The sequence below is a fragment of the Oncorhynchus nerka genome, linkage group LG24 (assembly GCF_034236695.1).
Source record: "Oncorhynchus nerka isolate Pitt River linkage group LG24, Oner_Uvic_2.0, whole genome shotgun sequence".
NCBI classification, from domain to species: Eukaryota; Metazoa; Chordata; class Actinopteri; order Salmoniformes; family Salmonidae; genus Oncorhynchus; species Oncorhynchus nerka.
The window spans coordinates 90,259,163-90,278,915 of NC_088419.1; the positions used below are offsets into that span (position 1 = coordinate 90,259,163).

General features: G+C 42.3%; 1 protein-coding gene across 1 annotated transcript; it reads left to right on the forward strand.

Moving 5' to 3' along the window:
- Positions 1-8,373: 8,373 nt before the first annotated feature.
- Positions 8,374-16,645, forward strand: si:ch211-262h13.5 (uncharacterized protein LOC571127 homolog). Its single transcript, XM_065009283.1, has 8 exons — positions 8,374-8,659; positions 9,239-9,349; positions 9,922-10,009; positions 10,767-10,933; positions 11,109-11,204; positions 11,399-11,482; positions 15,986-16,196; positions 16,247-16,645. The coding sequence occupies exons 1-8, from the start codon at positions 8,459-8,461 to the stop codon at positions 16,489-16,491; spliced, it is 1,203 nt and encodes a 400-aa protein (XP_064865355.1). The 5' UTR covers positions 8,374-8,458; the 3' UTR covers positions 16,492-16,645.
- Positions 16,646-19,753: the final 3,108 nt, after the last annotated feature.

The window sequence follows — 19,753 nt, forward strand, 5'->3', positions numbered from 1 at the left end:
GGGAACGAGCTGGATGATCTCTTCAAATAAAAGTGAGAGAGAAAGAGAGAGAGAGAAAGAGAGGGAGGGGAGAGAGAGAGAGAGAGAGCGAGAGAGAGAAAGAAGGAGAGAGAGAAAGAAGGAGAGAGAGAAAGAAGGAGAGAGAGAGAGAGAGAGAGAGAGAGAGAGAGAGAGAGAGAGAGAGAGAGAGAGAGAGAGAGAGAGAGAGAGAGAGAGAGAGAGAGAGAGAGAGAGAGAGAGAGAGAGAGAAGGAAAGAAAAGCATTGACTCCTGGCATGCCTTCTCCCATATGGCAGCAGGAGGGCTTTTAACCTGATTTGGGTCATGAGACATATGTGTTCAGAGTGATTTGCACAAAATATGTGTAATCACATGTTGAACCTCTATAGAATATAAATTAAAGTGTTATTGGGTTACAGAGAGGGGGGAGAGAGAGGGGAGGAGAGAGAGAGAGAGAGAGAGGGAGAGAGAGAGGGAGAGAGAGGAGAGAGAGAGGGAGAGAGAGAGGGAGAGAGAGGGAGAGAGAGAGGAGAGAGAGAGAGAGAGAGAGAGAGAGAGAGAGAGAGAGAGAGAGAGAGGCAGAGATAGGGGGAGAGAGAGAGGGGAGAGACAGAGAGGGAGAGAGAGGAGAGAGAGAGAGGAGAGAGAGAGAGAGGGAGAGAGAGAGAGAGAGAGAGAGAGAGAGAGAGAGAGAGAGAGAGAGAGAGAGAGAGAGAGAGAGAGAGAGAGAGAGAGAGAGAGAGAGAGAGAGAGAGAGAGAGAGAGAGGAGAGAGAGAGAGAGAGAGAGAGAGAGAGAGAGAGAGAGAGAGAGAGAGAGAGATAGGGGAGCGAGAGAGAGGGGAGAGAGATGAGAGAGAGAGAGAGAGAGAGAGAGAGAGAGAGAAGAGAGAGAGAAAGAAAGAGAGGGAGGGAGGAGAGAGAGAGGGAGAGAAAGAGAGGGAGGAGAGAGAGAGAGAGAGAGAGAGAGAGAGAGAAAGAGGGAGGGAAAAGAGAGAGAGAGAGAGAGAGAGAGAGAGAAAGGAGGGAGGGGAGGAGAGAGAGAGAGGGAGAGAGATGGGAGAGAGAGAGAGAGAGAGAGAGAGAGAGAGAGAGGGAGGGAGAGAAAGAGAGGGAGGGAGAGAGAGAGAGAGAGAGAGAGAGAGAGAGAGAGAAGAGAGGGAGAGAGAGAGAGAGAGAGAGAGGAGAGAGAGAGAGAGAGAGAGAGAGAGAAAGAGGGAGGGAAAAGAGAGAGAGAGAGGAGAGAGAAAGACAGAGAGAGAAAGAGAGGGAGGGAGGGGAGAGAGAGAGAGGAGAGAAAGAGAGGGAGGGGAGAGAGACAGGGGAGAAAAGAGAGAGAGTGAAAGAAAGCGAGAGAAAGAGAGGGAGAGGAGAGAGAGAGAGGGGAGAGAAAGGGAAGAGAGAGACGGAAGAGAGGGAGAGAAATACTGTAGCACACAGGCCTGTCTAGCCAGCTGAAAACATACCAGCTCTTCTGAATCAGTTCAAATCCTGTCTAAATTGAATTGTAGCCAGCTGAAAACATACCAGCTCTTCTGAATCAGTTCAAATCCTGTCTAAATTGAGTTGTAGCCAGCTGAAAACATACCAGTGCTTCTGAATCTATTCAAATCCTGTCTAAATTGAGTTGTAGCCAGCTGAAAACATACCAGTGCTTCTGAATCCATTCAAATCCTGTCAAGGAGCAAGGTTATGTAAATAAGGCAGCTTTTATAGAATAATAAGGATCTCAAGGAGAAGGAGAGAGATCATTGTTGCTCAACAAGTTGTTTACAGGAAATGCCAGAGACATTCTCTTTGCATTCTCAAAGCTCTTTGTTTAACTTATAGATAGCTGTAATTCCTTGGTAATACATGCATTTCCTGTATGTTTCTATAGTCTCTGACCCAAACATAATGCGCTTTTACACACAACAATTTGATTAAATAACTACTTATACACTGGGTGTTTTGAGCCCTGAATGCTGATTGGTTGACAGCCGTGGTATATCAGACTGTATACCACAGGTATGACAAAACATGTATTTTTACTGCTCTAATTACATTGGTAACCAGTTTATAATAGCAATAAGGCACCTCGGGGGTTTGTGATATATGGCCAATATACCACGGCTAAGGGCTGTATGCAGGCACTCCACGTTGCGTCGTGCTTAAGAACAGAGCTTAGCCGTGGCATATTGGCCATATACCACACCCCTTCATGCCATATTGCTCAATTATATCATTAAGACATGAAGATAAAACTCTTACACAATGTCATACGGTCATTACTAAGATCGCGTTGAAATGGCTATTTCCCTTTCCCATTCTATCCCAGCCATAAACTAAACAATACACACCACCAAAACCTCTGCTTATGTTGAAATCTAATTCTGACCCGTCATCAATGACTGGTAGGAGGCAAGGACTTTTGAGGGGATGCGAGACCAACAGGCACATATTGCTGGCCATCACAGTGACCACCATAACAGAATACTGACACATTCTAAAGAAACGCCCTGCTCAAGTTTCTGAATACAACGTTAGTAAAACAAAACACTCACAAGCACACACAGACTCACATCAGAAACACTTTTTGTCTGTCCAGTTTTACTCTTTGATTAAAACCAAATGTTCCTGATCTGTCGGCATGTGAGGACGGAGGGAGCTAATCGACTGAGAGCTGGAACTATCCCTGACATTTCTGGCGGAGCCAAATTGACAAGTTTAAAAGTCATATTTTTAAGCTCTTTACCTCAGCCGAAAGAACAATCTTTTTGAAATTGATTTGCAATTGGAAATTTTGCTCGATATATCATAACGTTTCTGACAGTGGGATTTGTCCTTCAGGCTTCGGTCTAAATCAGATGTGAAGGCTTTAACTAAGATGGCCAGCTTCAGATGTGGTCCATCTCTATTCCTGCTATTCATACATTTACCCAAGTAGCTTCAGATATTCACATCTAATTTGCTGGGGATATGTCAGTCTTCCCGATTCCTCTGTCCTCAAACTGAACAGTCTTTGTCTAAGAAACTCTCAAAGCAGATGTACAGTACATGTTGTGACAATTTTGGGAAAAAAACACATATGAATGTAAATGACTAGGACACAATTAAAAACAACAATGCTAGGAATATACTATAGGTCACTGCATTAGTTTAACACTGTATGAGACCAAATACAGTAAATAGTCCTCTAATGCAGTTGTTCTCTGTCCTACTGTATGTTGAGAACCATCTGTTCTACTGTATGTTGAGAACCATCTGTTCTACTGTATGTTGAGAACCATCTGTTCTACTGTATGTGGAGAACCATCTGCTCTACTGTATGTGGAGAACCATCTGTTCTACTGTATGTTGAGAACCATCTGTTCTACTGTATGTTGAGAACCATCTGTACTACTGTATGTGGAGAACCATCTGCTCTACTGTTTGTTGAGAACCATCTGCTCTAATGTTTGTTGAGAACCATCTGTTCTACTGTACATGGAGAACCATCTGCTCTACTGTATGTTGAGAACCATCTGCTCTACTGTACATGGAGAACCATCTGCTCTACTGTATGTTGAGAACCATCTGCTCTACTGTATGTTGAGAACCATCTGTTCTACTGTATGTGGAGAACCATCTGCTCTACTGTATGTTGAGAACCATCTGTTCTACTGTATGTGGAGAACCATCTGCTCTACTGTATGTGGAGAACCATCTGTTCTACTGTATGTGGAGAACCATCTGCTCTACTGTTTGTTGAGAACCATCTGTTCTACTGTATGTGGAGAACCATCTGCTCTACTGTTTGTTGAGAACCACTGTTCTACTGTATGTTGAGAACCATCTGTTCTACTGTATGTGGAGAACCATCTGCTCTACTGTTTGTTGAGAACCACTGTTCTACTGTATGTTGAGAACCATCTGTTCTACTGTATGTTGAGAACCATCTGTTCTACTGTATGTGGAGAACCATCTGCTCTACTGTATGTGGAGAACCATCTGTTCTACTGTATGTTGAGAACCATCTGTTCTACTGTATGTTGAGAACCATCTGTTCTACTGTATGTGGAGAACCATCTGCTCTACTGTTTGTTGAGAACCATCTGCTCTAATGTTTGTTGAGAACCATCTGTTCTACTGTACATGGAGAACCATCTGCTCTACTGTATGTTGAGAACCATCTGCTCTACTGTACATGGAGAACCATCTGCTCTACTGTATGTTGAGAACCATCTGCTCTACTGTATGTTGAGAACCATCTGTTCTACTGTATGTGGAGAACCATCTGCTCTACTGTATGTTGAGAACCATCTGTTCTACTGTATGTGGAGAACCATCTGCTCTACTGTATGTGGAGAACCATCTGCTCTACTGTTTGTTGAGAACCATCTGTTCTACTGTATGTGGAGAACCATCTGCTCTACTGTTTGTTGAGAACCACTGTTCTACTGTATGTTGAGAACCATCTGTTCTACTGTATGTGGAGAACCATCTGCTCTACTGTTTGTTGAGAACCACTGTTCTACTGTATGTTGAGAACCATCTGTTCTACTGTACGTTGAGAACCATCTGTTCTACTGTATGTTGAGAACCATCTGTTCTACTGTATGTTGAGAACCACTGTTCTACTGTATGTTGAGAACCATCTGTTCTACTGTATGTTGAGAACCATCTGTTCTACTGTATGTGGAGAACCACTGTTCTACTGTATGTTGAGAACCATATGTTCTACTGTATGTTGAGAACCATCTGTTCTACTGTATGTGGAGAACCACTGTTCTACTGTATGTTGAGAACCATCTGTTCTACTGTATGTGGAGAACCACTGTTCTACTGTACGTTGAGATACTGCATTACTTTTGGAGCACTGTTAAGAAGTGGATCACTATTCAACAGCAGTAAATAGGAAGAACAACAGCATTAAAACAAGCCTTAGTCTGTAGGTACTCTGAATATCGGTTATGACTGCTCAGTTGGATAAACAACAACATAGCAGTAGAATATGGCTTTCCATGACCTGTCTTGACAGAATCCTCAGTCAACTTCGGCTCACGTTATACTATTTCTTGGATGAGTTGTAAACACCTCTCAGATGATTCCATATGTTTGATTCACTGCAGATACACATCATGAAAATAGCCCCTCTTAGAATCTTAGAATACAAGATACAGGTTCTACAGTTCCGTAAGAGAGTCTCCTAATGGAATTCCTTCCCAGACACAAGAAAATGAAAATAAACACATTTAGGTCTTTTACTTGAATCTTTAGGCGTTCACCATCAATTAACAGGGGCGGCAGGTAGCCTGGTGGTTAGAGTGGAGGGGCGGCAGGCAGCCTAGTGGTTAGAGTGGAGGGGTGTCAGGTATACCTAGTGGTTAGAGTGGAGGGGCGGCAGGTAACCTAGTGGTTAGAGTGGAGGGGTGTCAGGTATACCTAGTGGTTAGATTGGAGGGGCGGCAGGTAGCCTAGTGGTTAGAGTGGAGGGGCGGCAGGTAGCCTAGTGGTTAGAGTGGAGGGGCGGCAGGTAGCCTAGTGGTTAGAGTGGAGGGGCGGCAGGTAGCCTGGTGGTTAGAGTGGAGGGGCGGCAGGTAGCCTGGTGGTTAGAGTGGAGGGGCGGCAGGTAGCCTAGTGGTTAGAGTGGAGGGGCGGCAGGTAGCCTAGTGGTTAGAGTGGAGGGGCGGCAGGTAGCCTGGTGGTTAGAGTGGAGGGGCGGCAGGTAGCCTAGTGGTTAGAGTGGAGGGGCGGCAGGTAGCCTGGTGGTTAGAGTGGAGGGGCGGCAGGTAGCCTAGTGGTTAGAGTGGAGGGGCGGCAGGTAGCCTGGTGGTTAGAGTGGAGGGGCGGCAGGTAGCCTGGTGGTTAGAGTGGAGGGGCGGCAGGCAGCCTAGTGGTTAGAGTGGAGGGGTGTCAGGTATACCTAGTGGTTAGAGTGGAGGGGCGGCAGGTAACCTAGTGGTTAGAGTGGAGGGGTGTCAGGTATACCTAGTGGTTAGATTGGAGGGGCGGCAGGTAGCCTAGTGGTTAGAGTGGAGGGGCGGCAGGTAGCCTAGTGGTTAGAGTGGAGGGGCGGCAGGTAGCCTGGTGGTTAGAGTGGAGGGGCGGCAGGTAGCCTGGTGGTTAGAGTGGAGGGGCGGCAGGCAGCCTAGTGGTTAGAGTGGAGGGGTGTCAGGTATACCTAGTGGTTAGAGTGGAGGGGCGGCAGGTAACCTAGTGGTTAGAGTGGAGGGGCGGCAGGTAGCCTGGTGGTTAGAGTGGAGGGGCGGCAGGTAGCCTAGTGGTTAGAGTGGAGGGGCAGCAGGTAGCCTAATGGTTAGAGTGGAGGGGCGGCAGGTAGCCTGGTGGTTAGAGTGGAGGGGCGGCAGGTAGCCTAGTGGTTAGAGTGGAGGGGCGGCAGGTAGCCTAGTGGTTAGAGTGGAGGGGCGGCAGGTAGCCTAGTGGTTAGAGTGGAGGGGCGGCAGGTAGCCTAGTGGTTAGAGTGGAGGGGCGGCAGGTAGCCTAGTGGTTAGAGTGGAAGGGCGGCAGGTAGCCTAGTGGTTAGAGTGGAGGGGCGGCAGGCAGCCTAGTGGTTAGAGTGGAGGGGCGGCAGGTAGCCTAGTGGTTAGAGTGGAGGGGCGGCAGGTAGCCTAGTGGTTAGAGTGGAGGGGCGGCAGGTAGCCTAGTGGTTAGAGCGTTGGACTAGTAACCGAAATGTTGCAAGATTGAATCCCTGAGCTGACAAGGTAAAATAAAATCTGTCGTTCTGCCCCTGAACAAGGCAGTTAACCCACTGTTCCCCTGAACAAGGCAGTTAACCCACTGTTCCCCTGAACAAGGCAGTTAACCCACTGTTCCCCTGAACAAGGCAGTTAACCCACTGTTCCCCTGAACAAGGCAGTTAATCCACTGTTCCCTGAACAAGGCAGTTAAACTGTTCCCCCACTGTTAATCCACTGTTCCCTGAACAAGGCAGTTAACCCACTGTTCCCTGAACAAGGCAGTTAATCCACTGTTCCCCTGAACAAGGCAGTTAATCCACTGTTCCCTGAACAAGGCAGTTAACCCACTGTTCCCCTGAACAAGGCAGTTAACCCACTGTTCCCTGTTAATCCACTGTTCCCTGAACAAGGCAGTTAACCCACTGTTCCCCTGAACAAGGCAGTTAACCCACTGTTCCCCTGAACAAGGCAGTTAATCCACTGTTCCCCTGAACAAGGCAGTTAACCCACTGTTCCCCTGAACAAGGCAGTTAACCCACTGTTCCCCTGAACAAGGCAGTTAACCCACTGTTCCCCTGAACAAGGCAGTTAATCCACTGTTCCCCTGAACAAGGCAGTTAACCCACTGTTCCCCTGAACAAGGCAGTTAACCCACTGTTCCCCTGAACAAGGCAGTTAACCCACTGTTCCCCTGAACAAGGCAGTTAATCCACTGTTCCCCTGAACAAGGCAGTTAACCCACTGTTCCCCTGAACAAGGCAGTTAACCCACTGTTCCCCTGAACAAGGCAGTTAATCCACTGTTCCTAGGCCATCATTGAAAGTAAGAATTAGTTCTTATTAACTGACTTGCCTAGTTAAATACAGGTACAATTAAAAAAAAACATATCTCTGTAAGACATGGTTGTCATCATCACCAACCAGAGCAGGGACCAGCTAAATAGACTAAATCTGTTTGAATAATATTTATTTTTTAGTAAGATTAGCTTCAAATGGGTAAGCGCTTATTGACTCAACAATGAAAACACATACCTGTAATGAACCAGAAAATCGATAGTAATTTTATAGTTCTTTATCAAAATTAGCTGGCTAAATAATTGATTCTGCTTTGTTGTATACCCCTCAGGTGATTCAAGCTCTGCACAAGTTAAAGGCAATAAATATTTACAAGTCCGTATCGGTTTTTCTATTCTGTCATGGTGTTAAAGGCACGTTCCACGTTCAAATTCCAATCCTGTTTCATTCAACCTCTGTGGTACTCCATGGAATGATTAGGCCAACATTGCCACCTGTCGGTGAAATTAAGAACTGCAATCTACCAAGACGCAAATAGCGAACAATTTAGATCATAATTTGGACTGTGTTAGTTAACGTCACCACTTTTTTTTTGGGGGGGGGGGGGGGGGGGGACATCTACCATGTGATCGATCTGGTTTAGGCTACATTTTAGACATAAATATCCTTCGGATATTTTGTCAGTTAATATTATGTATAGTTCAGAAAATTACATGTGAAACTATGTAAAGGCACATAGTAGATCCTAGAACTACCGTCAATTATCGGGTTCGACAGATACAATTATTCAAGAAACACGTTTTTTTTGTTTTTTGTTTTGTTTAAAACAATCAAATCAAATAACTTTGTCTTTGGCTCCGTTTCAAAAACTCTGTTGTTTTTGGGATTCCAAAAGTCACTGCCACAAAGTAAACAGATGTGGTAGGAGGAGAACAAGAGACATTTTTCCACTTGACATTTACCCACCTTGCAGACAAAAAAAAAGTTTATTAAAAACTATTAAAATGGGAAAATGTACCTGGATTTTCCTGTTAACTCATATTTTGCTGGCCTGGGGACAGATGATAGAGCTATCGCCCACACCTTGCAATGACAAAGCTGTGGAGAAGCTTTCCAAATTGGCCCTCACCTACATCAATGAAGACCGAACCGAGGGGTATAAATTTGCCCTCAATAGAATATCCAACGTTCATCTTCACGCTCAGGTCAGTTTTCTGTCTATTATCAAAGAATGTTGCTGTCAGTTTATTTTAAATTCGGGAATCTATGTTTAAGAAAATCAACGACTAGACTAATGAGTGTTTGCTTGTGTGGGGCCTACGCGTACCCAAACTAATGACGCATGGGCAGAAGAGGTTTTATTCTAACACTATGTGATGAGATGCAGATCTGTTGTAACGTCAAAGTCAGATCAGATTTATCAGATCTTGGGATTAGTGGTATCATGAGACAAGGATTAATACATGGGTTTATCTTGAAATGACACACACACGCATGCACGCACACACACACACGCACACGCACACGCACGTGCGCACGCACGCACGCACGCACGCACACACACACACACACACACACACACACACACACACACACACACACACACACCTGGCATTCAGCCACTACATTATTCTCTTGAGTATGAGGCTGGCAAACCCATTGTGAATGAAGGGAAATCTAATGTTGGTCGTTGAATATTCTCAGCCTGGCCAAGAGAGAGGGAAAACACAGCCTCGTGTTGTTGTGGTGTGTCTGATGTCCAGGTTAATGTTTGTCTCTCTCAGGGTCCAGCTGGAAACGTCTACTACCTCCGTCTAGATGTGTTGGAGACCAAGTGTCATGTGAGAAGCTCTAAACCCTGGAAACGATGTGACGTCAGACCCTTCATGGAAACCGTATGTCACCCTGGATACAGAAACTTACTCAAATTCAATTCACAACTGTTTATCACACGCACACACACACACACCCACGCACGCACGCACGCACGCACGCACGCACCCACGCACGCACGCACGCACGCACCCACGCACCCACGCACCCACGCACGCACAAACACACACGCACGCACCCACGCACCCACGCACCCACACACACACACACACACACACACACACACACACACACACACACACGCACGCTGTGTTCCTGTTTTGTCCTAATAAAACACACAGCAGTTTTCACTCTGTAGCCTAACGGCACCGGACGGGCCACTGACACACCACTGTGGTGCAGAGTAGAGGTGTAACTCTGGGAACACTGTCATGGCCGTCTGAGGACAGTGACCTCACCATTCAGCGTGTACTGTTCAGTATTGGAAGTGCTCAAACTGGTCTCTGCGCTAGTTTTTTAAATACAGTTTTAATATAGTCCAGAATTGCTGGACTGAGTTTTCCCTGAGATTGGATGCATTCAGTCCAAGCAAAAAAATGATTTGATTGACGATGATATTGTTTCCTCTTTGCAGCAAATCTCTGGGAACTGCAACACCACCATCCTCCACACAGCCACAGGATACTCCTACCTGTACAGCTATGACTGCACACTGGTGCCTGGTACTGTAACTATAGTGTGCTCTCACTGTTCTACACACCTAGATAGGCAATCCCAGCACTTGACCTCAATGGGTGCACTCGAGACACTTCTTCAAGGGGTCACAAATATCTGATCTTCTGTGTAGGACCTAATCCCTCTTCTCTCCTCTCCCCCTCTCCCCCTTTCCCCTCTCTCCTCTTCCCCTCTATCCTCTCCCCCTCTCCCCTCTGCCCCTCCCCTCTCCCCTTTATCCTCTCCCCTCTCTCTCCTCTCCCCCTCTCCCCCTCTCTCCTCTCCCCCTCTGTCCTCTCCCCCTCTATCCTATTCCCCCTCTCCTCTGTCCCTCCCCCTCCCCTTTATCCTCTCCCCTCTCTCCCCCTCTATCCTCTCTCCTCTCCCCTCTCTCCTCTCTCCTCTGCCCCTCTATCTCCTCTCTCCTCTCCCCCTCTCTCTCCTCTCCCCCTCTCCCCCTCTATCCTCTCTCCTCTCCCCTCTCCCCCTCCCCCTCTCCCCCTTTATCCTCTCCCTCTCTCTCCTCTCCTCTCCCCCTCTATCCTCTCTCCTCTCCCCCTCTGTCCTCTCTCCTCTCTCCTCTCTCCTCTCCCTCTCTCCCCCTCTCCCCTCTCTCCTCTCCTCTGTCTCCTCTCCTCTATCCTCTCCCCCTCTCCCCCTCTATCCTCTCTCCTCTGCCCGTCTATCCTCTCTCTCCTCTCCTCTCTCTCCTCTCTCTCCCCTCTCCCCCTCTCCCCTCTCCCTCTCTCTCCTCTCCCCCTGCAGACCCTCCAGAGAAGCTGCAGCAGATATGTCCAGCCTGCCCCTTGCTGCTGCCCATAGACAGCCCCAGGGCGGTGCACGCTGCTGGTCTGACCCTCTACAAGTTCAACACGCAGAGCACCCTGCCCTCCAGCCTGGCCCTGCAGAACCTTACCAGGGCCTCCGTACAGGTAGCGAGCCTCCGTACAGGGAGCGAGCCTGGCTGCTAACCTGCTCTTATAGATTATTATAGATTATTTTATGATTTTAGGTACATGTACATAAAGGCATCTCATATTAGTGAGCGTAGTAGGCATGTTAACGGTATGAGCGACTCTGTTCTGTCCTCGTCTACGTTTCCCCCAGAATGGGCCCGTGCCGGCTACCTTTGTGGAGTACACTGTGCAGGAGTGTCGCGAGGGCTACGTGGGCATGTGTGTGCCAACAGACAACAGCGGAGACGTACGTATGTGTCAGAACCCATGGCAACATATTATCTCACAGTTGCCATGCCAAAAGTGGAGGGGGGGGGTTCGATGAGATGGAATAGAATGTTCAATACCACTGCAAACCATTGTGTTGTTTTCACCTCAGTATATAACATTTTAAATTCAGTTGCCCCCTGCATACACCGAGTTGCACCTTTTCCCTTGCAGCCGGCTGGGTTTTGTAAGGGGGCGGTGTATGGAGCTATCGGCCAACCCGACGTGGATGTCTCTTGTGAAATATTCCACCCACAGGTATTGTCAATACGCCTACAGTATCTTTGTTTGTTTCAGCTTGGGCTTTTTGCTTATCTGTTCAGTTCTGGGAATGAGAAAGAGCACCTTTCACAAGAACCGTAAACAACTGCAGACAACTCAATGAGAGCAGAGACTAACGGTGTCCGAACCTGAACTGCTCTACATCTTAGTTAAATCTGGGTTTGACTGGACTCATGATGAATCCTATATTATACAATCCTTTCCAATTTTGGGCTGATGGGAGTTTTATTCTGTTGCATTGTACAGTGTTGTATTGTTTTATTGTGTTGTATTGTTGTGTATTACTGTGTTGTACTGTGTTGTATTGCTGTGTATTACTGTGTTGTATTACTGTGTTGTACTGTGTTGTATTGCTGTGTATTACTGTGTTGTATTGCTGTGTATTACTGTGTTGTGTTGTTCTGTGTTGTGTTGTTCTGTGTGGTATGGTTGTGTTTTTGTGTTGTATTACTGTGTTGTATTGTTGCGTTGTACTGTGTTGTATTGTGTTGTATTGTACTGTGTTGTATTGTTGCATTATTGTATTGTACTGTGTTGTATTGTTGCGTTGTACTGTGTTGTATTGTTGCGTTGTACTGTTTTGTATTGTTGCGTTGTACTGTGTTGTATTGTTGTATTGTTGTGTTGTACTGTGTTGTATTGTTGTGTTGTACTGTGTTGTATTGTTGCGTTGTACTGTGTTGTGTCGTTCTGTGTGGTATGGTTGTGTTTTTGTGTTGTATTACTGTTTTGTATTGTTGCGTTGTACTGTGTTGTATTATTGTATTGTTGCGTTGTACTGTGTTGTATTGTTGTGTTGTACTGTGTTGTATTATTGTATTGTTGTGTTGTACTGTGTTGTATTGTTGTGTTGTACTGTGTTGTATTATTGTATTGTTGTATTGTACTGTGTTGTGTTGTACTGTGTTGTATTATTGTATTGTTGTATTGTACTGTGTTGTACTGTGTTGTATTATTGTATTGTTGTATTGTACTGTGTTGTATTGTTGTATTGTTGTGTTGTACTGTGTTGTATTATTGTATTGTTGTATTGTACTGTGTTGTATTGTTGTATTGTTGTATTGTACTGTGTTGTATTGTTGTATTGTTGTATTGTACTGTGTTGTATTGTTGTATTGTTGCGTTGTACTGTGTTGTATTGTTGTATTGTTGTGTTGTACTGTGTTGTATTATTGTATTGTTGTATTGTACTGTGTTGTATTATTGTATTGTTGTATTGTACTGTGTTGTATTGTTGTATTGTTGTATTGTTGTATTGTTGTATTGTACTGTGTTGTACTGTGTTGTATTGTTGTATTGTACTGTGTTGTATTGTTGTATTGTACTGTGTTGTACTGTGTTGTATTGTTGTATTGTACTGTGTTGTATTATTGTATTGTTGTATTGTTGTATTGTTGTATTGTTGTATTGTACTGTGTTGTATTGTTGTATTGTATTGTACTGTGTTGTATTGTTGTATTGTTGCGTTGTACTGTGTTGTATTGTTGCGTTGTACTGTGTTGTATTGTTGTATTGTTGTATTGTACTGTGTTGTATTGTTGTATTGTTGCGTTGTACTGTGTTGTATTGTTGCGTTGTACTGTGTTGTATTATTGTATTGTACTGTGTTGTATTATTGTATTGTTGTATTGTACTGTGTTGTATTGTTGTATTGTTGTATTGTACTGTGTTGTATTGTTGTGTTGTACTGTGTTGTATTATTGTATTGTACTGTGTTGTATTATTGTATTGTTGTATTGTACTGTGTTGTATTGTTGTATTGTTGTATTGTACTGTGTTGTATTGTTGTATTGTTGTATTGTACTGTGTTGTATTGTTGCGTTGTACTGTGTTGTATTGTTGCGTTGTACTGTGTTGTATTGTTGCGTTGTACTGTGTTGTATTGTTGCGTTGTACTGTGTTGTATTGTTGCGTTGTACTGTGTTGTATTGTTGCGTTGTACTGTGTTGTATTGTTGTATTGTACTGTGTTGTATTGTTGCGTTGTACTGTGTTGTATTGTTGCGTTGTACTGTGTTGTATTGTTGCGTTGTACTGTGTTGTATTGTTGCGTTGTACTGTGTTGTATTATTGTGTTGTACTGTGTTGTATTATTGTATTATTGTATTGTACTGTGTTGTATTGTTGTATTGTACTGTGTTGTATTGTTGTATTGTACTGTGTTGTATTGTTGTGTTGTACTGTGTTGTATTATTGTATTGTTGTGTTGTACTGTGTTGTATTATTGTATTGTTGTGTTGTACTGTGTTGTATTATTGTATTGTTGTATTGTACTGTGTTGTATTGTTGTATTGTTGTATTGTACTGTGTTGTATTGTTGTATTGTTGTATTGTACTGTGTTGTATTGTTGTATTGTTGCGTTGTACTGTGTTGTATTGTTGTATTGTTGCGTTGTATTGTTGCGTTGTACTGTGTTGTATTGTTGTATTGTTGCGTTGTACTGTGTTGTATTGTTGTATTGTTGTGTTGTACTGTGTTGTATTATTGTATTGTTGTATTGTACTGTGTTGTATTATTGTATTGTTGTATTGTACTGTGTTGTATTGTTGTATTGTTGTATTGTACTGTGTTGTATTGTTGTATTGTTGTATTGGACTGTGTTGTATTGTTGTATTGTTGTATTGTATTGTACTGTGTTGTATTGTTGTATTGTACTGTGTTGTATTGTTGTATTGTTGCGTTGTACTGTGTTGTATTGTTGTATTGTTGCGTTGTACTGTGTTGTATTGTTGTATTGTTGTATTGTACTGTGTTGTATTGTTGTATTGTTGTATTGTACTGTGTTGTATTGTTGTATTGTTGCGTTGTACTGTGTTGTATTGTTGCGTTGTACTGTGTTGTATTATTGTATTGTACTGTTGTATTATTGTATTGTTGTATTGTTGTATTGTATTGTTGTATTGTTGTATTGTATGTGTTGTATTGTTGTGTTGTACTGTGTTGTATTATTGTATTGTACTGTGTTGTATTATTGTATTGTTGTATTGTACTGTGTTGTATTGTTGTATTGTTGTATTGTACTGTGTTGTATTGTTGTATTGTTGTATTGTACTGTGTTGTATTGTTGTATTGTTGCGTTGTACTGTGTTGTATTGTTGCGTTGTACTGTGTTGTATTGTTGCGTTGTACTGTGTTGTATTGTTGCGTTGTACTGTGTTGTATTGTTGCGTTGTACTGTGTTGTATTGTTGCGTTGTACTGTGTTGTATTGTTGTATTGTACTGTGTTGTATTGTTGCGTTGTACTGTGTTGTATTGTTGCGTTGTACTGTGTTGTATTGTTGCGTTGTACTGTGTTGTATTGTTGCGTTGTACTGTGTTGTATTATTGTATTGTACTGTGTTGTATTATTGTATTATTGTATTGTACTGTGTTGTATTGTTGTATTGTTGTATTGTACTGTGTTGTATTGTTGTATTGTACTGTGTTGTATTGTTGTATTGTACTGTGTTGTATTGTTGTATTGTACTGTGTTGTATTGTACTGTGTTGTATTGTTGTGTTGTACTGTGTTGTATTATTGTATTGTACTGTGTTGTATTATTGTATTATTGTATTGTACTGTGTTGTATTGTTGTATTGTTGTATTGTACTGTGTTGTATTGTTGTATTGTACTGTGTTGTATTGTTGTATTGTTGTATTGTACTGTGTTGTATTGTTGTATTGTTGTATTGTTGTATTGTTGTATTGTTGTATTGTACTGTGTTGTATTGTTGTATTGTTGCGTTGTACTGTGTTGTATTGTTGCGTTGTACTGTGTTGTATTGTTGTATTGTTGTATTGTACTGTGTTGTATTGTTGTATTGTTGCGTTGTACTGTGTTGTATTGTTGTATTGTTGCGTTGTACTGTGTTGTATTGTTGCGTTGTACTGTGTTGTATTGTTGTATTGTACTGTGTTGTATTGTTGTATTGTTGTATTGTACTGTGTTGTATTGTTGTATTGTTGCGTTGTACTGTGTTGTATTGTTGCGTTGTACTGTGTTGTATTGTTGTATTGTTGCGTTGTACTGTGTTGTATTGTTGTATTGTACTGTGTTGTATTATTGTATTGTACTGTGTTGTATTATTGTATTGTACTGTGTTGTATTGTTGTATTGTTGTATTGTACTGTGTTGTATTGTTGTATTGTTGCGTTGTACTGTGTTGTATTGTTGCGTTGTACTGTGTTGTATTGTTGTATTGTTGCGTTGTACTGTGTTGTATTGTTGTGTTGTACTGTGTTGTATTGTTGCGTTGTACTGTGTTGTATTATTGTACTGTTGTGTTGTACTGTGTTGTATTGTTGCGTTGTACTGTGTTGTATTGTTGTATTGTTGTGTTGTACTGTGTTGTATTGTTGTGTTGTACTGTGTTGTATTATTGTATTGTACTGTGTTGTATTATTGTATTGTTGTATTGTACTGTGTTGTGCTGTGTGTTGTTGTGTTGTTGTGTTGAACTGTGTTGCTTTGTTTCATTGTATTTGACCTTCTTCTCTAGGGCATTGATGTTTTCCATGACCTGACCCCTCCTCGACCCCCAACGATGCCTGAAGTCCCCATCTTTGTTCCCAACGTCCCCATTATCATCCCCTCCTACCCCACAGCACCCCCTCCTCTTCTGGAGGAGCCCCAACCACAACCATTTGACCCCAGTATCCTTGTTGACCCTACACACATCTTTCCCAACCCCCCTATCCCCAACCCCAACCCCCCTATCCCCAACCCCAACCCCCTATCCCCAACCCCAACCGTTTGTCTTCCAGCGAGTCTTTGGAGTCTCAGGAGACTCCTGTCTCTCCAGGAGTTCCAGACTCTTCCTCCGAGGAGCTGGGTGCAGGTGTGGCTCGACGTCCCTTCAACTTCCGCTACCGGCCCCTGCGCAGACGGAGGCAGGCCCTGGTGACAGCCAAGCCCCCTCACACCCCTGTCTTTCTGGCTGAGTTCCCCAGCTCGCCCTCTCCCTTCCGCTCCTGCCCTGGTCATTCTCGCTACACCACTGTGTGACCCAGACTGGGATAGAGCCTCATTCAGTAGGGGAACTAACTTTAAAGTTAGGAGACTGGTATAAATTGTAGAGTTAAAGTTAGGAGACTGGTATAAATTGTAGAGTTTAAAGTTAGGAGACTGGTATAAATTGTAGACTTTAAAGTTAGGAGACCGGTATAAATTGTAGAGTTAAAGTTAGGAGACCGGTATAAATTGTAGACTTTAAAGTTAGGAGACCGGTATAAATTGTAGAGTTAAAGTTAGGAGACTGGTATAAATTGTAGACTTTAAAGTTAGGAGACCGGTATAAATTGTAGAGTTAAAGTTAGGAGACTGGTATAAATTGTAGAGTTAAAGTTAGGAGACTGGTATAAATTGTAGACTTTAAAGTTAGGAGACCGGTATAAATTGTAGACTTTAAAGTTAGGAGACTGGTATAAATTGTAGAGTTTAAAGTTAGGAGACTGGTATAAATTGTAGAGTTAAAGTTAGGAGACCGGTATAAATTGTAGAGTTAAAGTTAGGAGACTGGTATAAATTGTAGAGTTAAAGTTAGGAGACTGGTATAAATTGTAGACTTTAAAGTTAGGAGACCGGTATAAATTGTAGAGTTTAAAGTTAGGAGACTGGTATAAATTGTAGAGTTAAAGTTAGGAGACCGGGCTAAATTGTAGAGTTAAAGTTAGGAGACTGGTATAAATTGTAGAGTTAAAGTTAGGAGACCGGTATAAATTGTAGACTTTAAAGTTAGGAGACCGGTATAAATTGTAGAGTTAAAGTTAGGAGACCGGTATAAATTGTAGACTTTAAAGTTAGGAGACCGGTATAAATTGTAGAGTTAAAGTTAGGAGACTGGTATAAATTGTAGAGTTAAAGTTAGGAGACTGGTATAAATTGTAGACTTTAAAGTTAGGAGACCGGTATAAATTGTAGAGTTAAAGTTAGGAGACCGGTATAAATTGTAGACTTTAAAGTTAGGAGACTGGTATAAATTGTAGAGTTAAAGTTAGGAGACCGGTATAAATTGTAGACTTTAAAGTTAGGAGACTGGTATAAATTGTAGACTTTAAAGTTAGGAGACCGGTATAAATTGTAGAGTTAAAGTTAGGAGACTGGTATAAATTGTAGACTTTAAAGTTAGGAGACTGGTATAAATTGTAGAGTTAAAGTTAGGAGACCGGGCTAAATTGTAGAGTTAAAGTTAGGAGACTGGTATAAATTGTAGAGTTAAAGTTAGGAGACCGGTATAAATTGTAGAGTTAAAGTTAGGAGACTGGTATAAATTGTAGACTTTAAAGTTAGGAGACTGGTATAAATTGTAGACTTTAAAGTTAGGAGACCGGTATAAATTGTAGAGTTAAAGTTAGGAGACCGGTATAAATTGTAGACTTTAAAGTTAGGAGACCGGTATAAATTGTAGAGTTAAAGTTAGGAGACTGGTATAAATTGTAGACTTTAAAGTTAGGAGACCGGTATAAATTGTAGAGTTAAAGTTAGGAGACTGGTATAAATTGTAGAGTTAAAGTTAGGAGACTGGTATAAATTGTAGACTTTAAAGTTAGGAGACCGGTATAAATTGTAGACTTTAAAGTTAGGAGACTGGTATAAATTGTAGAGTTTAAAGTTAGGAGACTGGTATAAATTGTAGAGTTTAAAGTTAGGAGACTGGTATAAATTGTAGACTTTAAAGTTAGGAGACCGGTATAAATTGTAGACTTTAAAGTTAGGAGACTGGTATAAATTGTAGACTTTAAAGTTAGGAGACTGGTATAAATTGTAGAGTTTAAAGTTAGGAGACCGGTATAAATTGTAGAGTTAAAGTTAGGAGACTGGTATAAATTGTAGACTTTAAAGTTAGGAGACCGGTATAAATTGTAGAGTTAAAGTTAGGAGACTGGTATAAATTGTAGACTTTAAAGTTAGGAGACCGGTATAAATTGTAGAGTTAAAGTTAGGAGACTGGTATAAATTGTAGAGTTAAAGTTAGGAGACCGGGCTAAATTGTAGAGTTAAAGTTAGGAGACTGGTATAAATTGTAGAGTTAAAGTTAGGAGACTGGTATAAATTGTAGACTTTAAAGTTAGGAGACCGGTATAAATTGTAGAGTTTAAAGTTAGGAGACTGGTATAAATTGTAGAGTTAAAGTTAGGAGACCGGGCTAAATTGTAGAGTTAAAGTTAGGAGACTGGTATAAATTGTAGAGTTAAAGTTAGGAGACTGGTATAAATTGTAGACTTTAAAGTTAGGAGACCGGTATAAATTGTAGAGTTAAAGTTAGGAGACCGGTATAAATTGTAGACTTTAAAGTTAGGAGACCGGTATAAATTGTAGAGTTAAAGTTAGGAGACTGGTATAAATTGTAGAGTTAAAGTTAGGAGACCGGTATAAATTGTAGACTTTAAAGTTAGGAGACTGGTATAAATTGTAGACTTTAAAGTTAGGAGACCGGTATAAATTGTAGAGTTAAAGTTAGGAGACTGGTATAAATTGTAGACTTTAAAGTTAGGAGACTGGTATAAATTGTAGAGTTAAAGTTAGGAGACCGGGCTAAATTGTAGAGTTAAAGTTAGGAGACTGGTATAAATTGTAGAGTTAAAGTTAGGAGACTGGTATAAATTGTAGAGTTAAAGTTAGATTAAAAAAAATAGATAGATGGAAAAATAGAGCTTTTTGGTCTAAACTCCACTTGCCATGTTTGGAGGAAGAAGAAGGATGAGTACAACCCCAAAGACACCATCCCAACCGTGAAGTATGGAGGTGGAAACATCATTCTTTAGGGATTGAGGGGAGGATGGATGGGGCCATGTATCGCGAGATCTTGGCCAACAAACTCCTTCCCTCAGTAAGAGCATTGAAGATGGGTCACGGCTGGTTCTTCCAGCATGACAACGACCCGAAACACACAGCCAGGGCAACTAAGCAGTGGCTCCGTAAGAAGCATCTCAAGGTCCTGGAGTGGCCTAGCCAGTCTCCAGACCTGAACCCAATAGAAAATCTTAGGAGGGAGCTGAAAGTCCGTATTGTCCAGCGACAGCCCCGAAACCTGAAGGATCTGGAGAAGGTCTGTATGGAGGAGTGGGCCAAAATCCCTGCTGCAGTGTGTGCAAACCTGGTCAAGAACTACAGGAAACGTATGATCTCTGTAATTGCAAACAAATGTTTCTGTACCAAATATTAAGTTCTGCTTTTCTGATGTATCAAATACTTATGTCATGCAATAAAATGCAAGTTAATTACTTAAATATCATACAATGTGATTTTCTGGATTTTTGTTTTAGAT

Coding starts and splice junctions, on each gene's coding strand:
- si:ch211-262h13.5 (XM_065009283.1), top strand. CDS start 8,459: ATGGGAAAATGTACCTGGATTTTCCTGTTAACTCATATTTTGCTGGCC. Junction 8,660..9,238: donor ACGTTCATCTTCACGCTCAG/GTCAGTTTTCTG, acceptor TGTCTCTCTCAG/GGTCCAGCTGGAAACGTCTA. Junction 10,010..10,766: donor TGACTGCACACTGGTGCCTG/GTACTGTAACTA, acceptor CTCCCCCTGCAG/ACCCTCCAGAGAAGCTGCAG.